Raw genomic sequence first — 23,418 nt, forward strand, 5'->3', positions numbered from 1 at the left:
TGCTGGCTTCTGCCTGCTGCCCACGGGGCCCAAGTGTGCTCAAGGGGGGGAAAATCTGGCACAGCCTCGGCACCCAAACCAGCTGCGTGTGGGGGCCGAGCTCCCGCAGCAAGCTGAAAGTGGGCTGGGGGTGGGCTGGGGCCCAGCCATGGGTGCTGCAGGCACTGCGGGCAGCTTACTGCCTTCTGCTGCTGCTCTTGCAGCACGCTCAGAGGGCGATGCTGCACTTAACACCCAGCCCATGAAGCTGTATTAATTACACATACATCTGCTTTCACATGCAACTACCGTCCGCATCATTTCTAGCCTTTGGAGCTGCCGAAAAGCGCTTGAAAACCTCATATTTCAGAGAGTTAGAAATAGGAAAGGAAACAAAACAAGCCAGGCTGATTTATTGAAAGGAGTAAAAAAAAAAAAAAAAAATACTGAAGGTTTATATGCCCGTCCTGGGGACCTGACTAATGATTTTAACGCCCGAAGTTGGCAATAGCAGGAACAGTTCCTAATAAAAGTTTGCTGGTGGAGCTGCAACCATTAGTCTTTGACTAATATATCTTAACCCAGTTTCCCAAGAGGAATATGCTACAGCAGTAAAAGGATTTACTTGTTTGGCAGCAGCGGTTCTGGCCGGGGGATTTAATGCACTGCTCTGCTCTGGCCGCAGATGGCTGGGGCCAGGGGAGCTGCAGCCCCGCTCCCGGCCCACGGCCACGCACGTCCCACCTGCAGCAGCAGGCTCAGCCACAGACCTCGTCGTGCTGGGGCCCGGGGAGTAGCAGCTGATCAATAGGTAACCCAGCCGGGAGTAGTCACTGAAAATCCAAGAGTGTTTTCCTCGGGAATTTTGGGTGGAAGAAATTTTCAAGCCAAAACCCAAAATACCAGTCATCAGAGAGGAGCTAACTCCCCCAGCAGAAGGCAGGAGAGGTGCTCACCACGAGAAGCATCAGAAACAAGAACCTCCTTCCAAGCACTAGAAGTAAGAATGTTTATTACTAAAAGAATCAATGACAAATGTATCCTGAGCTCCTGTTCAGCACTTCATCCACTTCTGCACATGGATAGTGACATTTAAGTAGAGAGCCACATGCAACAAGTTCACTTTTTCATTACACTGAGAAAAACTTTCCCATAGAACAAATTTTCAAGGAATTTAACAATTCAACTGCAGCTTCACGTGCAATTGGTACAACTGCGACCTCTAACTCACGCTAATTTCTCTAAATAAATATTTTTACACAGAGCTGCCTATCTGGTTTTGGCTTATGTAAGTATCTTAATACTCACACAAGCCAGTTAAATGTAAAGTGCCTTAAATGTTACCAAGAATCTTGAAGCACGTTTAGAAAAGGAAAGAAGATAATGCCAGTCTCAAAGCTTCATCCTCGCTGGTCCTTCTCCCTCTTTCTGCCCAAGGCTACAGTCAGAAAGAGCTCTTCACACCCTGTCCTCCCCAGCTCACACGAGGATCACCAGCAGGCCCTGGAGAAGTGCAAGAAGCGACACATTTAGATTATTTCCTGACCTTGAGGGATGCTGGCTCACAGCAGCTTGTCAGCAGCACAGCGAATTGAAAACCCTCCTGCAAAACTCCTCGAGTTACACTTGTAATGAGGAGGACACGGCATCCTTTGGAAAGCGCCAGAGAACACCCGAGTTCCTCTGGGACGCCACCAGGATGCACCAAGCTGGAAGTTGGTGCAACCCAAGGCACTTTGAATGGTGCTGTTCCAAAGGGGTTGCCAGACCCAGCGCCCCACGTCGGAGCTGCTCACGCTGAGCTCTCCAGGAGGGATGGACAGCCCGCACGGGGGAACCAGGATCTACCCCAGAGAGGCTGGACACAGCTCACGTTGTTCCCAGCTTGGTAGCACCTGTGAGCACGAAGCACTCAGCAGCGTTTGCTGCCCTGAAGGTCAGACCAAGCACAACTTTCTGCCCCCCCAGTGTGCCCTTGCACGCTGCTGGCAGGGTCCCATTGCAGGAGCCACATGCCAGAAACAGCCCCAGTGACCTGCACCACTGCCCGCCGGAGTAAAGAGCCATCGCAGGCACTCACCACCAGTATCTGAATATCCACTTTTACCAGCGGGATGCCCAACACGTTCGGCAGAGGGATCCCGACGCCCAGACAGCCTGTGGAGATGGACAGAACCTTACCAGGCGCCGGGCTGGGTGCATAGCACTGCTCCATCTCCACCAGCAGTGCCTGCCGGGGCCCTTAGGACTGGAGCTGGGCTGGGTGCTGGGAGAAGCAGGCTGGGAGGTTTAACCACAGCCCCAGCCTGGGGACTGCAGGCCTGCAGTCACGCCAGCTCTCCCCTGCAGCTTTCCCACACGCACACCACCTCTCCCCACCTTCCCCAGAACTTAGTCAAAGCACTCCCGGTTTTACAGCTAGTCCAGCCACCTTACCATTGATAAGAGGCAATAACGTTTCCGCCAGCAGCTGACTGCAGTGGGGCTTCAGGCTCGAAATCTGAAGCAGAGAGGGGCGGCACCGTGAGCAGCACGTGCAGCCGCAGCACGCACAGCTCAGCTCATGCAGGCAGCCAGTCCTCAGGATGAGAAATCACTTCCCACTAACCCAGCAAGAGAACGTACAGGCCCTCTTTTCATTAAAACAATTTACTTTTCTTCCTCAATTTGTAGTTGGTGCCTCACTTAGGAAACCTTCTACAGGTAAAACTCCTGCTGGAGCTCAGTGTAAGCTTTGCCCAGGCAGGGGTAAATACATGGAGATTTCAGACTTTACATGTGCATTAGTAAAAAAGACAGAAGACAAAAAAATAAAATAAAAGGACCAAGAGAAGACTTGCTACAACCTCCAGAACCACAGCTAACAGCTCAGGCCCTCTGCAGACGTGACCCACCCGGCAGCAGCGCCCAGTGGCATCGCGCCTCCCTCCCTCCCTCCCCAGAGCTGCATCCACGTGGGAAGCACCAGGCTGGTAGGAGAGACTTACGTCACTGATGCCAACGTCAGACGACTCCAAGGAGAGGGAAGTGCTGCGGAAGAGGAAAGCAAACAGCACATCAGACAGCAGGTCACCGGCCAGAGCTCGCAGACCCCAGACCCCTGCCCAGACCCCCGCAATCTCTGGTACAGCATTACCCAGCAAGAGACCCCTACGAGGATCATCAGGGCACTCCTAAAGAGATCACAGTGTTCTAACTTAAAAAAAAAAAAAAAAAAAACAAAAACAGGCACTGACACACTTGTAAGAGAGCAAAAGAAAATAACAAAATAAAAGCAATAAATCAACATTAAAATCTTAACCTAATTTTCTTTTCCTTGAATGAAACAGCACTGCAAGAGGGCACACACTAGCTCCTGGCTTCCCCTTCTCTCTCCTGTGCTCGGGCAGTTATTCACCTTAGAGGAGGAGTCAGCTCCTGTTTAGCTGAGAGCAGAGCTTCTAGAAAAAGCATCCAGTCCAAATTTAAAGATCATGAGCTCTGGAGAATTTGCTAGAGTTCCTAATCTATCATTTCAATCACACAGCTATCTCCATAGCTAAAACCTGTGCTTTATTTCCACTTTGAATTTCTCTATTCTGCTTCCATTGAATCTTGTTATATCTTTGTCTATTGAATTAAAAGCCCTGTGATGCATTTCTATTCTCTGTATCACTGCATACAAGCTATGCCAATGTTGCTTCTAAATCTAACTCTTTGACAAGGTAAATGGCTTGAATTCCTCAAACCTCATGCTATAAGAAATGCTTTCCAATCTTTAATCATACCTTGACTGGCATTAATGATAGCACTTTCCTTCACTCCTTTATCACTCATGTCCAACACCAGGCACTTGGAAGTGCTGCCCAGGACCAAAGTCAAACTGACGGTCTCACAGTTTTTCAGGCTGCCTCACTTCTTGTGATAAAACAGACACGGACTTTTCTTCCAGTCTCCTCAAACTCTCCCACTGCTGCAAAGTTTCCTGAGAGCCAGCAGTAACTGTGCATCTCTTGCCATCAGCCAGCTATCAAATTCTCAGATTTGGGAAATCCAGGGCCCACAGACATTGGAAAACTCCTCGAGTCAGCGTCTCCTAAGCTAACTTTGCCATGGAGAGACTTTCACAGGGCTGCACTGCCCAGCTTTATCAGACGCAGTTGTACCATACTCCCATCACGTCTGCCTTCATTCGGTGCGCCCCAGCGGGACACACCGGCTCCACTGGCTGCATCCCCGGGCCCCAAAACCCTCCCACCATCTGGCACCCTCCTTCCCACCCCCAAGGAGAGCCGGAGCTTGGCAGCAGGGCCGAAAGCCCCAGGCTGGGCGCCGCAGCCAGCGCTGCCACCAGCCTCCCGCACGGCTGCGGTGGGGACGGGCTACCTGCCCAGGGACAAGGCCAGCACCAGGCTGCTCCCAGAGATCGACACGTGGACGTTCAGGCTGAGGTCCTGCAAGCAGACAGCGAGAGGATCAGCCCACGGAGACGGCCGCGCACCTCACCAGCCCGAGCTCTTCACATGCCACTTACTGCCTTCAGGAGGAGCACGTTGAGGATGGATCCATCCAAGCGCTTAACGAACACCTGGATCATCACCGAAAGCTCGACAGTGGCTTTGTTGTTTTCCAAGAGGATGAGCGGCTTCCCAAACAACTCTATCCTGATGCTCAGAGGAGAGGTCATGGAGCACCTGGAGCACTGTGGGGACGGGGACATGGAGGTGGCTGCCCAGCACCAAGCTGGGCTGCAAAGCACCGGCTCCTTTCCCCGGCTCCATGCACGCTCTTTGTCACCAGGAGGAGAGGAGCAGAGGACCTGAGGCAGCGCCCCGGCACACCCAGGTGCATCGCGTAGATGGCCTCAGACGCAGCAAGGCTTACACAAGCACTCACGCCAGCCAAAGTCACTCACCCCAGAGGGAAAGAGGGTCAGGATGGCTTCTTGCAGCTGCTTGGCACCTGAGAACTGTGGGAAGAGAAGTGCACACAGCCAGTGGGTTCCAGCACCGCCCGCCCCTCTGCCCCATGCCCCTGCTCCCAGGTGGTTTGTTCATGTTCCTGGGGCCAGTCCTGAGCCCCCAGGCCCTCGCTGGCCCCCAGCTGCACACACACCTATGCTACAGCAGCACCCGCTGCCCACAGCCCCCTCCGGCCCTCCCCAGCTCCCAGTCAATGCCAGTCCCTCGTGCAGGTGACACTGCCAGCAGCAAGAGGAGATGCAGCCTGGAGGCTTTCAGCATCTTTCTGCGTGCAGGCCCCTAACATTTCCCCATGGAAGCACAGATGGGAGGTACAGAAAACACCTGCGCCCAGAGAAGCGCATTGCCTGTACGAAGTCATAGCTCTGGGGCTCTGCGTGCAAAGGGGGCAAGGGCAGGCGCAGGGCCCCAGTGAGGCTGTGCCCAGCACCAGCAGAGCCTCGTACCCTGCTCGGGCACACGCAGCTTCTCCCCAAGCAGAGCCAAGGGCAGATTGGCGCGCATCACTGGCCCCTTCCCCTGGCGCAAACACAGCGCTGCGGCACTCACGGCTTCTGGCGAGCAGGTGAACGTCTGCGGCTGGACCTGGATCAGGAGGGACAGGATGGCGTTGAGAAAGCTCTGGCGCAGTCCCATGACCAGCAGCCTGTCCAGCAGCGGGGGCAAGGCGGAGGCGGACGAGTCGTGGGGGATGATGCTGCCTCCCACCTGCTGCACCGCACCCTGCAGAGGTGGCACCAACGTTAAATGCTAACCCGGTCCTCCAGAGCCCCACGGCCTGCCCAGACCCTCAGGAAGGAGACTGCAGCTTTGGGCAGGCTGAAGCAGACACCCCATCAGCAGCTGCGGGAGAGCATTGCACACAGAACCATTCTCTCAATGTTTAATACACGAAAGGAGCTGTTGAAGCCCAGAGTGCATAACTGAGGCCCCTGCTAATGAGCACAAAGTGTCCATGTCGCAACTCACTGCTCCATTTCATCCTTCAGCTCTCCGACCACGAGCCATGCAGCACAGGCGCTGCCAGCGGTACGGTCGCAGCACTGCGTTACCCCAGCGCTCAGCCAAGTGAGAGCCATCGCTCCTACTGCAAGGAGCTCGCACCAGCACCACTATTTGCTAAGGAGACCAACTCTGACCGTCCCTGCGGGAGCAAGACTAACCCCAGTGATGTGTCTGCACTAAAGCAAGAAAGAAGCACTGCTGTCATACCAACAGGAGCATTTGTTATTCAGCCCTTGCTGTTCTTTACTGCGTATGTGCCAGGTGTTCCTCACTAGCATTTATTTAAGCTCTCCTGTTTGAAAGTACTCTTTGGTTTGGGCGTCTTTTTCCAGTGAGACAGCGGTAAAAAATACATCCATTAGCCTGGCTTAGCATTCATCCACCGTAACAACTAAATAGCAAAGGCAAAAAGCAGTAGCACCCAGTTTGCAGGCTGTGCGAGGAGGGGATGACAGCTGCTCACCCCATGTAATGGCTGCAAACCACAGACACACGGGCAGGACGGGGGAAGTTTGCCAAGAGAGAAAAGAGGGCTTGAAGAAAAGCGCACGCAGTCACTTAGTGATGGGTTTGCCTATGACTGAAATATTTAGCTAGCACTCCCAGAACAAGTCACTAGCCCAGCTCTTCCGTCTGGCTGCGCAGAAGTAAGACAGCAGCTCCCACAGGATCTGGGCGTGCGGTGCTGGAAGACCTCACGCTGCAACCACGCCTGCAGGGTCTCATTACCTAACGTCAACTTACATCTAAATCCAGCCCAAGGAACAAGCCAGATGTGAACGGGAGGCTGGCCAACTGGTAGTGAATCGTTCCCACTGTGCCGACCGGGATCACCGCTTCAAGGAAAAAACGATCATTAAAAACCAGGAGAGAAGCAGCACCACGAACCCCTCCCAACCCCCAGGTCCCAAGCAGACCTCAACCCCACAAGCAGTAAAAACACTACTACTACAATGGGAAAACACCCCCAGATTAAGCTTTGTGGGGCCTGAGTTTAGAAAATACCCAAAAAAGAGCACAAAGGATAGTAAGGTAAATCCAAGGGTGACCTTTAGAAGTGGTGTAAGGAAGGCTAAAGCGTGAAGTATTCACTCCAACTGTTCACGTGTAAATTCAACATTCAACAACAGTCCCAGACACTCGGAGGACAGAGATTTACTAGGAACAACGAGCACCTTGGGCCCTCAGCTTGGTCCGTTTGGATCCGAACGCCCGCAGTGGGCAGCGCTGATCTTCCCCGATGCACTCGGGGACAGCGGGGGAACACACGTGTCCCCCGGCCAGAGCGCACAGGACACAGGGAAGCCACAGCCGAGCCTCCCAAGGGAACGTACCGTTGAGAGTGCCCAAGAACTGGATGTTCACCAGGTTGACGATAATATCGATTACCGGACACAGCTGCAACAGAAAGCAGAAATGGGACAGCTCAGGGCTCAGCCACCCGCCTGCAGGCAGCCCTCCTGCACGGACCCCCGGGCTTTAGGCTGACCCCAGGGAAGCCGTGCTGTGTGGCCATGGGGTGGCAGCTGGGACGTCAAGAAGGACTTGGGGTGGAGAAGCCCTGGAGCTGCGTTACCCCACCAAGTGGATTGCTTCAACCTGGGGAGCGTGGCAGGCATCGCCCTGCGGGCAGAAGCATGCCAGCAGCAGCAGGCTGCCCGCAGCGCACGGCGGTGACGTGGGGACGCAGCGCAGAGATGCTGCTGCTCGCTATGGCTTTTTAACATGTTGTTCTTGATACTTCTGCATTTCAGCTGTGAAAGGATGGCAATCTTCATGCTTACCAAACCCGGCAGAGTTGCTGTCAGCTGGTTAAGCACTATGTCGTTTACTGATAGGGACAGTAATCTAGAAAGGGGAAAAAAAAAAAAGAGAGAGAGAGAGAATGAATGAGAGGGGAGAATTGAGCTAACTTGTGAGAAGCGAAGGCTTCAGCATTTGGGGTGTGCAGACAACATTGTATGAAAGCAAGTTTCTCACACTGTATCCTGAGCTTGGCTGTCTCCCTCTGGTATTTAAATCAATGTTGTAGTTAAGGGAAGGTGGAGTTATTGTGAAATATTTCTGTGTTAGTTATGGGAAACAAACAATTTACACGTGGAATAACAAGAGGAGAAAACTGCTGTGAAACATTTCAACACTGCTGCTAAATAGATCACTCTGGGTTACATGCTGCCTGCAGGCAGTGCAGACATTTAGTTTGATAATCAATATATTTCTGGACTACTGAGTTAGAACACAGCCACACACTCTGCAAGCTGCAGACAGCAGGATTCATAATGCATCGCACTGCTGTGCCTGAGTTCTGCCCACAGACGCACCTGAGGAACTGCCATGAAGTCAACTGCACATGTACATGCTCACCCTTACTCCACAGGAGTTCACTTCCAGCACACCATCGCTTTAATCCTGCTAAAACCTAAAAAATGAACCCCAGAGTGGGTGGTCTGTGCTCCCCTTACACAACTGCTGCACAACCAGCTGCTGCACTGATTGAAATATAATGCATAATGCAAAAATAATGATGCAAAAATTAATTAGTAGAAATTCACTGAACCTCAAAAGTGAGTCATCACAAAACCAACTAAAGAAAATATTTTCCAACGATCAATTTAAATGTTGCATTCATCAGTACAGCAAGTAAGCAAATTCCTTCTGCCAAGAATTTAATGAGACTGAGCAGGAGACGGGGCATTTGCCTGCACTTACACATACCCGCAGAGGTCAGCCCGAAGGCCCATACGGCCAACATCTTTCTGTGATGGCAGCCAAAGGCAGAGTATAAAAGCAGGGCAAGCAAATGGTGCTGCTCTCCTGGAGCACTCTCCCTGCCCAGTTTTTCCTCTCTCTTCAATGTCAGTTCACTAGTTAGGTCTAAAGAAAGTGCATTGGAAGAGATGCTACACCTCATACTTCAGATCTTAACATTTCCAAGGGCAAACAGGGCATATCAACCCTCATCTTCCAACAACCAATTTTCTTTGCACGTTCCATTGAAGCGACTGGCTTTGGCAATGGGAAAGAAATTCCTTCCCTGAGGACTGGCTCTGTCAGCTCAGCGCTGGCTGTGTCCTGGCAGACCGTCCAGATCACTGGATAAAGAGCAGGGCCGTACAGGCAGTGGAAAACATAAATCCACAGGCACTTACCCAGAAAGGAGCTTGATCTTTACAGCACCAAGAATGCAGAAGCAGTCATCAATGATGACCTGGACCGTGCCCAATTCGAAATTTGTGCATTTAATGTTTGCAGTAATGGTCACATCCACTGAGATATCAATTAGTTCTGAGAGAAGGCCAACCAAGCTGAAAAAAGCAAATGAGAGGCTGAGAGATGAAATCTGTTCAGCTAACAAGAGAAACTCAGCAAAGCCAGCAGCAACAAGCTGCACCTCCATCTACTGTGATTCATTACAAAGGCCACAAGCTATCCCTTGGTGCCTGTTTCGCTCTGTGCCTTTATTATAGGTAAGAAACTCCTAGGAATCCATAAAGGATGCGAAATGCCGAGCACCGGGCAGCCTGTGGGTAGGGTTTTCCCCTCACCACCCCGAAGCACCGCTCTCACCAGTTGCCGCTGAGATCAAGCCTTGCAGCGATGGCCAGCTGGACCCCGATCCCAGGCAGCAGCGCCACTGACAGCTTGGGGAGCTGAACCCGGACAAGGTGCAGACTGCAAACAACAGCAAAAGCGGTCACAAAGTTAAAAAGCATCCTCTAACAGCTCAGCAGCTGCACAGTGAGCAACCCCAGTGCCCACATCACCACGGGCACCTCCAGCCGGAGGCACCAGTCTCAGCTGGCTTCTCTTGCTTCTCCCACGTGAGACACAGCGTGCAGCTGAGGCTTAAGAGGGCAACCTAGACTCAGACTGGGATGGAAGACAGCTTTAGAGAGAGATCAAGATTTCCTCTCCGGGGTGCCCTCCTCCCTCCCTCAGTACTATCAAGCACCTCAGACACCTCTGAACCATCATCCTGCATCTGGTTGCGCAGCCTGCACCGCACTTCACCACCCACTTTCACGTGACACGGAAAACTCTTGTTGGGCCAGAATTTCAGCATCAAAATAAACTGAGGATAACAGCTTGGGCCAGTCACGGCTCTCAGCTTTTGCTGCTTCATTGCGGCTGGTCAAGGAGTGCTCGAGGAGAAGCCCTGTCTCTCCACTTACCCCGTGATGCTGGTGGGAGAGTTCAGCAGACCCCCTTCACCCATGATGTTTGGGAGCACGAGGCCCTGCAGGTGCTTCTGGAGAAGCCCATTCTGAATTACGGCATCCGAGAGCACTGGAAAACATCTCTGCATGAGGGCTGGCACTTAGGGCAGCAACCTCTCACCGCTCAGCCAGCTCCTTCTTGGCAAAGACATCACATAACACCCCACCTCTCCCCAAAACCCCTCATTAAGTCATTCCCAGTGTCAGTGCAGTCAAATCACATGGGGGATGACATTTTATAAGAAAGAATAACGCAGAACTGCCTTTAGTGGATTAACGAGGAGAGGTAGCAATGCAGAGCACCCCTGACTTGAAGACCACAGGACGGCTGTGCGCCAGAAGTGCTTGCTGCCACACACAGCAGGAGCCATGCTCCAACCACAACTTGTTGCCCACTTCTAAAGGGTGCTGGTTTGGTTTGTCTTTGTAACAGAAGCAACATGAAACAATCTGCCTTTTTTTGCTGGAGCACTGCAATTATTAAGAAGGTTGATAAGCTTCACAGCAGTTATTTGGCAAATATGCTCTGATGAGAAATGAGAAACTAAAACAAAGAGAGAATCCTAAAATTCAGCATGGCCGTTCGGTGCAGAAACATGTCCCAGTTCTGGAGAGGGAAGATTTCCCTGCCCCACGAACCCAGTGATGGCTGTCAGGGGCTCTAGCAAAGCCTGCCACCATAAAATAATGATGAAGACAGTCGAGAGGTTTTAAGACACGTTACGGCCCCACACAGCTCTCAAAACAAGCACGACCCACGTTGTTCTGATTACCTTTCTGCATTGCCCCTGGGCTGACGGCGCAGGACAAACCGGACAAGACTCCCCGGGACGGCGAGAGCAGGCCACAGAAAAAGACAATTCCAAAAAGCTTCAACAACTTCATCTCCGGAGAGTGTCCTACTGGCAAGGGAGGCAGCAGAGCGAACGGTGAGGAAGAAGCCCCCAAGAAGCGATCCAGGGTCCTTACGAGGGTAGGGACCGAGCGGGAGCTCCCTCCTCGACAGGAACCTGCCCGAGCTCACACGCGGGCAGGCCTCCAGCAGGAACAACAAAAGCCCTTCACCTGCCTCTGTGACTTGCCCAAAATATTCCGCGCACTCACACAAGGAGCCAAACTGTTCTACCTGGTAGCTCCCTGCTCCGCTGCGCAAGCAGTAATTATTTCTGCACCCGTTAGATGAAGTTGCACGCTCTTTGGTAGGATCTTTGCCAAGGGAAGCACCCGAGGATTAGTCTCATTCCTTCTAACTTTCAAAAGCAACAAACCAAAGCTAAAGTGATAAAAATAAGCTAACTATAAAACTATAAAATTACAATTTAATAATTATTAACATAGATTTAATTATGACAGGACAGAGAGATGCAGACGATTAGCAGCCTGGTGCTCAGCGAAGTCCTCAGCAGAGCTGGGTGACAGGGACGGCCCCACAAGCTTGCGCCCCCCCCCCCCACGCCCCACGGCCCCCGCTACCTGCACCCACCACCGGGAGTGGCGCTTGGTCAGCCCCGGCTCTCCTTGCAGCCGAGGCTCCTTCGGTCTTCCTCTTTTTTCCTGCAACTGCAGTGGATGCAGCCACCCTTATATAAAATTTGCAGCCTCCCAGACACACCTTCCCCTCATGGCCTTCGCATCTCGTGAGCAGGCACCCCTCTAGCTCTTGCTCTTTGCAAGCAACACCCAGCTGCCACCTCCGTTGATTTATACCCAACCACGTCACTCCTGACTTCGCCAGCGGCTGCTTCCATTCCTGGCCCAGGTCGCTTGTTTGGGAGCCGCTTTTTTCCCCCCCCAGTCTGTCTTAAAAAGGGTGCCCGGTAATGGTGGCCCCAGTGGGAACTCCATGTTTTGAGGGAACTTTTTAGGCAGTTGTGAGAATCACTGAAGCACTGGGTTTGGCAGAAGGCTGCTCGGGGCTGTTGGCCCAGGCAGGCAGGGCTGGGAGCTGCTGCTGCGTGGCTTTGGGGAGGCTGACGGTGGGACAGGATCTGCTCCTCCCAGTCCCCGAGGAGCTGCGGGATTTATAACGCTTCCCATTTCAAATGCAACGTTAAACAAAGATTTTCTTCACAAAAAGTAACTCGGAGAAACCTGATAAATATCGGCTTTGTTAAGACCAAGCTTCAAATTGATTTCAATTGCTTCTGTAAAGAGTGACATGAATTGGCTGTAAAAAATAAAGTTGTATTGAAATGTATAAAGCCAACAATAAATATCATTTTGAATAAGTAACGCTTATGCTTGCTGAAGGAGCTGAGAGCAGCAGAAACGTGCATTTCAAAGCAAAGCTTCGGCCTGCAGGAGATGGGCCTGGGCTGGGCACCGCGGGAGTTTCCATTGTGCAGGCCCGGGAAGATCTTATCGGGGCGCTTTGTTCGGCTCGGCTCTGCTCGGCTGTGCACGGCGGGCACAACCAGACACGGCCCAGGCAGCGAGGGGCTGCGGGACGGCCCGGGGACGGCGGAACAAAGGCGGCAGATAGCATCACCTGGCACACACGGGAGGCGAGCGGCTTGGGCTCGCACACAAGGCTGGCGCAGGAACAGACGCGTGCTGACGTTACGGCCAACTTCGCTGCTTGCTCTAACGTGCTTCTACTGCCTGGGACAACTATCGGTGCTTTTGTGGGTTTTGTTCCTTTTCGAAGAGCCTCATTCAGGCTTCCAAGGCGGGGTGGTCACCGCAAACACCCGGAGTGAATCGTGCACGAGGCCACGGCGGTGCTGGCAGGCAGGTGCTGAGCAGGGCCCGCTGCGGGTGTCCAAACGGCTCCGACACAAGGCTGCGTGTGCCGTGGCACCCGAACCGCTGCACATGTGTAACGTGACCGCGTGCACAAACCAGGTAATCTGCAGTTATTGCTACGGCAAGAGGCAGACATCTGCCCTCCTGTCTGACACACACACACTGTAGCACCAGCAGCGAGCATAAGCAGTAAGTGAAGCAGTACGTTTTATAGCAGCCGCTGATATTCCTTCTTGCTGTGCAAGTTTTTCTTGTTCAGTCACATCCTGTGCTTCTCTCTCACTCACCTATATTTCATTCTTTCCTTGCAGCAGTGATTTAGACATCACTTACAGGAAGGCTGAGTTCAGTTCTGCAGTGACAAGGGAATATATATTAAAATGAAGCATTGCAAGAAATGCTAAAAGAGATTATCACAACACAAATATTGGGTAACTTATGGAAAATCTAACATCCAAAATGGAAAGATGGGCAGCCTCCGGCATTCAGGACTGCCCCAAGTGTGCAGCTCAGAGGCAGCAGCTTAAACAGCAGCAGGTATTTCATCAGAGTAATATTAAACCAATATTTTTTATTAAATGTGATTAAATTTGCTGATATTGTTTTCTCTAGCATTAAGAACCACAAATGCTTAAGGAGAAATGGAGAGAACTGCAAACACATCTTAAAATAAAAATGTTGAGCAACATAAAAAAAAAAAAAAAGATTTTTTCCACCACTGTTTGAAAAACATCACCACATTTTTATGACAAAGTGGTGTTTTTGATACATTCTAGAGGTTTACAGGCTACAGGAACACAAACTTTCTTTATTGTTATGTGGTGAATAAAAAGAAAGAGTGACCTCAGCCCATAAAACTCCTTTAACAGGCAAATAGAAAGCCCTTATTAAGAATACACATAAAATGAGTCCTGTCTCTTGAGGTGAAAAAACTAAATCTGGTTACAAGAGTTACACCCCATGATAGAGCTGCCTTGAACAAATGTTCAACCTGTTCTCTTGCAGGGACACTTCCCGGTGAGTGGTTGCTTCCAAATGGATGCTCTGAGCATTAATGAAACCGCTCAGTTCAAATGTCAATGGAAAATAACTTCTCTGATGTCAACAAAATAAAGCAGCCAGATAAAGAGAACAGCGCTGCAGAAAGGAAGAAAGCACTAAGGTAGGAAAATGACACAGCAAACAAACTGAATTAGGCTGCTAGAACAAAGTCTGGGAAAGGAATGGGAAAAAAAAAAAAAAAAAGTTTTAAACACTGACTGCACCCAGGCTGTGAATTTCCAGCCTGGTTTCAGAATCACTGAAGTTCACCTATATGAATCGTTCTCCCCACCTTTCACTTTTACAGGGGAATACGACAGTGATGGCAATCCTGCAGGATTTGCACTGCAGCAGGCCTGCCACCTTGGCCAGTGCAACAGTCAGTGGCAGTTCAGTCCAGAAACCAGGAAATGAACTCATGCAGAAATGTTATTTGATGCTTTATTCACTCTGCCTCACTGCAAGCAGCCTTGCACAGTGGATTTTTTTTTTCCCCAATCCTATTTATGAAATTGCTCAGAGGAACAGCAGGAGACGACCTTTCTGTGAGCTCCCCAATGCAGTGTAATGCATGGGATGGACAGCTGTGTTAGCGAAACATTCTGGATGACAGGACTTCTTCTGTCTTTTTAAACTCATCTGTTTTCTTGCTCGGTTTGAGATGAACTGATCCTCCTAAAGCCAGGCTCAAAAGCTAATTTCTAGCAATGAGATCTGGCAGAACAGGAACTGAAAACTCCTGGAAAGGAGCTGGAGAGACCTGGTAAGAGCAGAGGGAATCGGGCGCCTCCAGTCAGGGGACGGGACTCCAGCCCAGGACGGCCAGAGCCCCGCAGCCAGATTCACACTTGGTTTAGCAGCTCCCATTGTCGGCACTCCACAGGAGCGGAGCAGCCTAATTAATACCAATCACTCTTCACAACGGCACTGAGCCTTGCCAGATCAATCCCGGGCTCGCGCTGACCCAGGACAGGCAGCGATCCCCTGCTCAGTGCCCGCACGGGGGGCTTGCGGCACATCGTGCGTGGGCAGACGTCAGAAGCATCCTTTCCAGACCCACTCGTGTCTGATCACTCACCCATGCAGTTTCCTACATATGGAACTCGAGAAACAGAAACAATCCCGGGGAAGGACCATGCAGAGAGCACGGCAGGAGAAACAAGAGGGAGCCTGATAGGAAGCAGCTCTGGGAGCTGTGTGCCAGGAGCGAGAGCAGCAGCACCGATGTCTGGGTGCACCCACGAGGCTGAGCACGAGCAGCAGGGCACACGGCAAAAACACCGAGATGAGATAACATCAAAACAATGTCTCCGGGAATTTTATAGACAGAAAACTTTCTTCTTCCAAAATATGAACCAAAGGAAAATAGGCTGAACATTATCAGCCACCAAAAAGGGACAACCTTCACTAGCCAGGTGCTACGCGACGAGCTGCAGCACACTGACGGGGGCAGAGCGTTTTGGGCAGCTTTGCAGCCACACATTCAGGTCCTAACGAGGCATCAGAGCCCCACGGTGCCTTGCTGACAGCAGCACCTCCCGAAGGACCGGTGGGGCAAATCGAGCCTCAGCAGGGAGAAAAGTCCGTGAAGAGGCCCTGAGCGCAGCCACACTGCAGATCCTGGCTGCTGTGCTGGGCAGTGCCCTCCCCAGCTGAGCCCTCCCCAGCTACTGACACCAGCCACGGCTGGCCTCGTTTCACCAAGTCTTGCAAGATTTTGGCAGTGTCCGTCACCAGAGGAGACCACGTTAAAGCCTACGCGCTGCTCTCAGCACCTTTCCGGGTGGACATCTCGCATCTCGATGTCCTCAGGGCTGGCATCCGTAGGCTTCTCCCGCGCACCCTTTTCCAGCCAGCCCCACGCAGGACGAGCATGGCCACGGGCAGGGCTGCCCAGCAGAGGGCACACACGGGAGCTGCCTGCGCCCACGGGCCGCAGCAGCAGCACTGCAGCATGGCTTTCTCAGTGACGCAGCGCGCCTTAAAGTCAAATCTAGTCCTATATTTTAAACAAACGAACGCTTACCTGCCTTCCCACCATCACTTCCAATCACTCACGCTGCGAGCACTGAGGACACCTCAATTCCTCCTCACTCTTCATTCTTCTAATTTATTTTTTGCTTTCCTTCCAGCCTGGAAAATGGATTTCTGTCCATTCCATTCTCTCAGAAAGTGTCAGCACTGTGGTGCCAAGAGACTTTTTAAATAAAGACAGCTATTTCCATTTGACTGAAAGAGAGCACCACAGACACAAAGTCATGTTTCTATCTCGCCTCAGGTTTGGGGAAGCTTCAGTTTACAAAAAGAAAAGCAATATTGAGTGAATTTGTCCTTGATGGTCTCTATTAATCCCAGGGAAGAATTAGCAGCAGCCTTATATTACACACACATATCTTCTGTAAGTAAAGATTTCAGGCTTTCTGTCTTATTCTCAGCTTTTAATAGAGACTTGACATGGTGGTTTTGGACACATCTTCAGCACAGTTGGCAGAATTAGCACCACACTTTGTCCAGACATTCCTCTGGGGATAAATTACAGCCCCTACCATTAATCAAGTGTTTGGAGTCGGTGTTATGTAAATAAATGCCTATTTCTAGGGAGATAGCAACTGCTGTAAAGAAGCTGCTGAAACAGGAAAGACAGTTCATGTTAAACAATCCTGGTGCTGAGCCTTGCTAATGAGTTAATTACCTGAGGAAGGCTCAGGTCGAACTTGCATGCTATTTCCTTCCACAGTCAGGGCAGTGTCACTTGGTTCGTGGGTCCTGTCCCAGGGCAGAAGCCTCACAACACCTGCTGAGGGCTGAAAGGAGGCAACACGGAGGCGCAGAGGAGGGAATTCTTCACTCAGGGGGTGCTGAGGCCATGGTGCAGGCTGCCCAGAGGAGCTGGGGGTGCCCCAGCCCTGGCAGTGCCCAAGGCCAGGCCGGATGGGGCTTTGAGCAACCTGGTCTGCTGGGAGGGGTGCCTGCCCATGGCAGGGGGTTGGAATTAGATGGTCTTTAAGGTCCCTTCCAACCCAAACCATTCTGTGAGAGTCCGGAACACGCTGGGGAGGTGCAGGACGGGGCCAGGCGCCTTCCCGCCTCTGCCCGCTGCGGCTCAGCATCCCAGCCCAAAGCCACGAGCGGTACGGGTAGCCCAGAGCACCCAGCTCACACCTACAAGTGTAGCTCAGAGCACCCTGCCCAGCTCCCATGCTCTGGGGAGATGTTACAGATCTCAGCCACGTCTTACCATGGTGTCCGCTGCAAACCACGCAGCAATGCTGATGCAAACAAGGGGTGAGGACCCCAGTTCCTAGGACAGGAACCAAGCGAAGGGAAATGAGAAAATTTCCTCGCCCCACGATGCTTGCACTGGTCAGAGCCTGGCGGTGACCCAGGACGGGGGCCAATGCTGCCACATGTCGCAGAGGCACGGTGGCAAGCGGTCCTGGCCCCGCAGTCTCCCCTGGGGGCTGCTTAAAACACCGGCACAGGGCAGGGGGGAGCAGCTCGAGGCCAGGCTCGAACCCTCAGCGGGGCTGGCGGCAGGGAGCGGCTGCCAGGGGGGGGACCCGGGGCAGGGACCCCCATGGGCCACTTGTGAGCAACCTCCCCACCAGCCCTTCGGGAGCAGAAAGTGTGGGGGCTCAGCGTGGAGCCGCGGCGGGGAGCCCAAGGCCCTTGCGTTCACCCTGTGAGAGCTGGAACTGGGTGGGAGGCGGTTGGCAGTGGTATGCAGAAAATTATTTCAAAGGCACGCACAAGATAGAGCTCTTAAAACAACTCACAGTAGGGTCAAATTGATTCCTGTGCACAAAAATGCAATATAGGCAAAAAAAATAAAAAGAGAACATTTAATTTGCCCTTAACTCTGAAAAATAATTTGATGCAGTATCTGACATTGCAAAGAACTAAGTATCGCCCTAGAAAATAAATACAGCACATGGGAGCGAGGCACACACCAGGCCTTCATATTTCACACTGTTGAGTGAAGTTTAAAAAAAAATAAAAAATGGTTCCAGGCCAATTTCACTCACTCTCATAGTAACAGCAAGACGTGGGTAATGCTGGAGCAGCACAGACTGGTGCAGTAACACCAGCCACTAACGAGCCCCGCAGCCGGGGCGCTGCACACCTACCTGCAGGGACGTGCGGCCGCATCCTGCCAGCTGCACGCGAGCGGCCCCGCGGCACCGAGTGGCGGCTCCGTGTTACTCAGCCGCACGGCAGCAAAAAAGGTGCCGTGGTTAAAAGCTTGCTGCTGTCTAATTAAAACCTAAATAGGGTTCCTCAGTTGCTTTTAGCATGCTGTCATTTAGCAAAAGAGACCCTTTTTAAACTTCGGGGGCACCAAAGCTTACGACTGGAATTTGTGCGTGAAATTGCACAGTGCTCCGCTGAGACATTTCAGCTGGACTAGATAATGAAATGGCTGAACCACAACACACAGCAGTTAATATTGTCTCCAAAACAAAGAACTGGATTCTTCAAGGCATCGCCAGGCTCTGGTAATTTCCAGCAGCCTCTCCTGACTGCAGATGCTCAGACCATAAATAATCACTGTACGTTTTTGCTGCCACTGGTATTTTATTGCCTGAGGCAACCACTTGCTGGTCTGCCTCCGAGATAAGGCCGGGTGAGCTTCAGAGAGTTTGGGTACTTTGAGTGGAATCTTCTCAACATCAAAGTCCCAGTAGGGTTTTTAGTGAGACTTTAGAAACCAAGTTAAGGATTTTTTAATGTGCCGTGCACCAACTAGCATCAAAGCAACAGCCGTCTGCAGGGAACTTCTGCTTAACAAAGTCACCGATAGCATGGAAATAGAGCTGAACTAAACAGCCTCATCACCAGTATTTTGGGAAACTTTTATGTACAGGAGATGAGCACTCTGGAGGTTCACTTGGAGTGGAGTGTCTGAATAAAAAAAAAATCTGACTCCCCTATTTGCCATATAAAATTATTCAAACAAAAATGAGGTCCTGAGATTCTTTCAGCTTGTGCAGCATCGCTCAGAATAAATACTCTCATTGAATTATGATACTTCGCAGCCCTCACACATAGAATCAAGGTCATCTGTAGCAGTTAGCAGGAGAGCTCTGCTCCCTGATCTTTGCTATTTCAGGATACACTTTTTTCTTTTTCAGCAGAAGTTATTGTTAAGTAGAGGCTATCTGGGCTGTCAGGAGAGGGAGCATGTTTAATATGACCACAGCCATCAGCAGTATTGCTGCATGGAAAACATAGCAATGCTGTTCATGCTCAGACTCTGATAAGACCAGCAAATTATAAATCATTTTCGCCTGCTGCTCATTTCTGCCCAGGAACCACAAGCATCTTGTCACTCGCCCTGAGTTCTCTGCGTGCCTGCACCACTGCGCCCTTCAGAGCCAACGCTTAAGAGGCTCGTGATTAAATACGCAGGACTTCAGGGTCACAGCACTGCCTCCACTAAATCATGCCAGCAGCGAGGGCAGTGCCTGTACCTCAGCTCCAACAAAGAGCATCTGTTTTGTCAACGAAAATGCAATTCAGCACTGAGGAATCCAGGCGCTTCTGTTGCATTGTGAGCTTTATCGCTCTCAGCAACGCGAGCTGCTTTTCCGTAAGCTGGAGCAACCATACGTTTTCTGCCAGTTACCTCTATTTTATAGAGAATAATTAAGACAAGCAAGGGCAAAGAAACGCCTCTGTGGAAAAGCAGAATACATGGCTCTCTGCCGCAGCACAGCACACCCAAAATGAGCATAAAATGCCACTGTCTCACACAGGTGATTGGACATTTAAAGATCTAACACAAACAAAATCACAGCAGTTGTCTGTCTTGCCTGCGATATGGTAATGTCTTCAGATCCACACAATCCTCACTTGTTTTAGCCAAGCAATGACGCAAAGGGGAGACAAGACAAGACATTTTGAAGACCAATTTTCCAAGGAGAAAAGCAGGATCCTGATTAGATGCCTGTTCCTTGTCAAAGAAAATGTGCACCCAATCCTACACTGCAACACTCTCCGTTATCTTCCTACCCCTTCACTTTTAGGTTTTTTAAGTAACAGCCTCTAGCATCTTGTCAGATCAGTGGGCAACACGTCTGCAGACACCATGGCCCCGTTGCTGAATATTATGCTGATGACATTTATGCAAAGCAGTGAGCCTAAATTCAAATGTTTTGGACAGCCTTTCATAAACCATTTTGCTTGGGTGAAAGCAGCTGGCAGCTGTAACCCAAGGGCTGGGCAGAAGCAGGCTTTCTGGTTGCCACACAGCTGAAAATCAGGCATTATTAACTTAATGCCAGCCCTGGGTGTCTCCATTAGCTATCAGGGCCACCTTCGGCTTTACCAACACAGAGTGACTTGTAAAAGGCTGAGCCGAAACGGTATGTCATGGATTGAATTGCTTCAAATCTCCGAGGAGCAAGTGTCAGGACTTTCAATAGCTATAGTGTTAATAATAAAACAGGGACCTCTTCCAGTATCAGAGCACAAACAGTAGTTATTTCTTTTTCAAAGCTTTGATTCCTAAAACCTTCCTTACATTCAGCTTGACATCAAAACACCCATCTCATTCACTCACACTATCACAGGAGAATTGTGTGCTGCTATTAGAAATAGCCCTGAGGTGAATTAAGAACAGCCTGTAATGATGTTCCACTACAGCAACTTTATTTCTACCAAACCAAATAAATGAGCAATATTTTATCTGATATGTCTTGGCTCAGCAGAGAGCGGCAGCTGCTCCCCATATGATTTATTGAATGGATGTTTTCTAAATAGCCAGAGCCAGGCTCTGAAGCCAGTCACAAAATCTCCTATTCATAAATGGCTCAGTGCAGAGATAGGAAGAGAGAAATTCAGTTTCTGGACAGTGGCAAGTTTGGGCATGAACCATTTTATCTGCATTTTTTTTCCCCCATAAACATACACACAAGAAGCTGTATAGCAAAGCCTATAAATATTGATACTCAACATCTGGCTGTGATGATACAAGACACACAAACAAGCCTCTGTTATACAAACGCGGAAGCAAATCAGTCCTTTTCAGTCCAGCAAGAAGCCAAGGGAATAGTGGGGGTTCCAAGGCCTCCAGTACACCGGTGCATGGAAGGCAAGGACGGGGTGGAGGGCGCCAATGAACCTTGCTCTGCTTTTGGAAGCGGTAGCTGCAGCTCTCCCACCAGCACGGTCACACGGGATGGGGCCATCCCACCCCCAGTACGCTGGGCTGCTGTACCAGTTCCCCCAGAGCAAACAGCGTCTGGCACCACGGGGAGTGGGAAAGGAGAAAGAGAGGCAGAGACGGAAGTAAAATTCAGAAAAAGAAATCACAAACAGAACACCTCCAGCAAACAGGATTGCGGCATAAACAGCTAAAGCAGGGATTTTTGGCTTTTGGAGAATTGGCAGGAGGAAATGCGTTTCCACATGGGTGATTCAAATATGGGATACTCTGCCAAAGGACATCTCCAAAGCCAAGAAGCTAATTAGATTCAAAAGCGGCCTGGACAGTTACACAGACACAGAGGACAGAAGCACACAGTGACTGGCAACACGTTTCAAGGGTAGTGCGATGGGCTCCACCTCCGCACCAGGCTCCTGCTCCCAGAGGCTTCCCAAGCCCAGAAAGGCGAGGGCAGGCGGGGGGCTTTTCCACCTGAGCTGCAGAGCGCTGGTACCTTCCTCTGAAGGGCCTGCAAGTGATAGCTGTCAGTAGGAAGCGAGTCTTGTACGGGCAGAGATGATCCGTCCTGGGCATTTTAATCCTTTTAATACCTGCCATGGGGACCAGAGCAAAGCGAAGAGCTGACAAGTGCAGAGCGAAACCCCGACAAGGCAGCAAGTGCCCAGCTGGGCATGGGGATGCTGCGCAGCACTGGGATTCCTGCCCTGAGACATGAAAAAAATGCCCAAATATTTATAGCCCAAGGAATGCCAAGCGCCTGGTTCTGCTCTCTAGCTAAATGTTTGATCTGGGAGTAGAAATGCCATCATTGAAATGCTGGGGATAAGAGAGTGAGGGGCGCACTGGACTTCATTGAAAAGACACTGGCTCCAAAAATTACCATCTGTGGAACTGCTGATTAAATATAACCAGGCTGGGAGAGAAGCTTAAACGACATTCTTTTGTTGGCTTGTAGTTAACGTTAGCCCTGTCTTTAACGCAACATCAGTGAAGCCTTACAGAAAAAATAGCTTAAAACTTTCATAAAACACTCACAAAGGCTTGTCGTGATGCCAGTTCAAGTCCCTCTGTGTAGATTCCCAAACCAAATAAACCTTTGATGCCAACAGGGCACACATTTCACAACAATATTCCACTCCATGGCTAAAATAAAGAGATTTCTCTGATACTTTGCCCTTGACTAATATGCACTGAGAGAAATAAATAACCACCTGGCCTTGCCATTGAAGAGCGGCGCAAACATTGCACAAGCAGATTATTGACCACAAGTACAGATGCCAAGTTATAAGCAGGTTAGCAATTCAATAAACAAAAGAGTAAAGCATTTCAAAATAGATCATACAGACCTCATTTTACCTGCCCTCCTAGAAAAGTAGTCAAAAATCTATTTATGAGATTATAACTACCTATTTTCTATGCCATTCAACAGAAAGAAGAAAAAGAATCAAGATAAAAAGGGAACACATTTTAGCAGTAAAGGATTTATTCATTCAATTTACATTTGAATCAATTATCCAGGCAAAGCTCAAACAGTGCCAATGTGATTTAGGTGACTGAACACGCATCATAAATAGCATAGCATTCAAGTCATATAATCCGTATCTGCAGTTTCTGGATAGCTTCACGAGCAGGAAGAATATCCTGACTCACAATGTACCTTTATTTCCAAGTAGCAGTGTGCTTTGCTGTGGCTGGGAGCAGAGCCTCTGAAATCTCTCATTCAAAGAAAACCTTTAGTCGTGCATTTAGCCCCAGGGACACGGGATGAGATCCTGAAAGCTGACTCCCATCGCGCTGGGTCAAGCATCCCAGCCAGGATCCATGCCGAGCACAGACCACGAGCCAGAGAGCCACGGGGTCGGCGCAGAGTGGGCCAGGCTGAGATTCTTCCTTCCCACCCAGCAAGATGGACGGGGAGGTGTTGCAGCTATGAACCTGCTACTGGGAAAAAAGACCACAAGGAAAGTGCTGGCAAAGCGTAGGCATCTGTTCCCACCAACCAACAGAAAGCAAGAGCAATAATTAACGTTCCAGACTTTCCCAAAGCACATAACCAAAGAAGATACCAATTTGGAAAAGCAGCACTAAGTATTATGTTTTTTTTTTTTTGTTTTTTTGTTTTTTTTTAACACAGAGACTGTTTAGATCCTCCATATTTTGTTATCTGTAACTCATATGCAGATGCAGGATTACATAAAGTAATCAAAGATTTAGAATAAATAATCACACGAATTAAAATATATTCATGATGGCCTCTCTTCTGTTCAGCATCAGAGACACAACAGCAAGCAACTCATTCTGT

At 50.3% G+C, this 23,418-nt stretch overlaps 1 protein-coding gene across 1 annotated transcript in view; it reads right to left on the reverse strand.

Annotated features, from left to right (window-relative positions):
• Positions 1 to 174: 174 nt before the first annotated feature.
• LOC308179072 (BPI fold-containing family B member 4-like) overlaps positions 175 to 23,418 on the reverse strand; it is a 28,827-nt gene continuing 5,583 nt past the window's right edge. The window contains exons 4-19 of the mRNA XM_080558674.1: positions 22,774 to 23,102; positions 10,936 to 13,259; positions 10,118 to 10,232; positions 9,513 to 9,617; positions 9,095 to 9,250; positions 7,730 to 7,793; positions 7,280 to 7,343; positions 6,690 to 6,781; positions 5,490 to 5,663; positions 4,874 to 4,927; positions 4,493 to 4,660; positions 4,345 to 4,412; positions 2,967 to 3,009; positions 2,416 to 2,479; positions 2,060 to 2,136; positions 175 to 1,482 (exon numbers count right to left, since the gene is read on the reverse strand). Coding sequence (XP_080414800.1) covers positions 1,459 to 1,482; positions 2,060 to 2,136; positions 2,416 to 2,479; positions 2,967 to 3,009; positions 4,345 to 4,412; positions 4,493 to 4,660; positions 4,874 to 4,927; positions 5,490 to 5,663; positions 6,690 to 6,781; positions 7,280 to 7,343; positions 7,730 to 7,793; positions 9,095 to 9,250; positions 9,513 to 9,617; positions 10,118 to 10,232; positions 10,936 to 11,047 — 1,380 coding nt within the window. The 5' untranslated portion in view covers positions 11,048 to 13,259; positions 22,774 to 23,102 and the 3' untranslated portion in view covers positions 175 to 1,458. The remainder of the gene's footprint in view (positions 1,483 to 2,059; positions 2,137 to 2,415; positions 2,480 to 2,966; positions 3,010 to 4,344; positions 4,413 to 4,492; positions 4,661 to 4,873; positions 4,928 to 5,489; positions 5,664 to 6,689; positions 6,782 to 7,279; positions 7,344 to 7,729; positions 7,794 to 9,094; positions 9,251 to 9,512; positions 9,618 to 10,117; positions 10,233 to 10,935; positions 13,260 to 22,773; positions 23,103 to 23,418) is intronic.

Source organism: Anser brachyrhynchus, assembly GCF_964034855.1.
Source record: "Anser brachyrhynchus genome assembly, chromosome: 16".
In the NCBI taxonomy this organism is placed as follows: Eukaryota; Metazoa; Chordata; class Aves; order Anseriformes; family Anatidae; genus Anser; species Anser brachyrhynchus.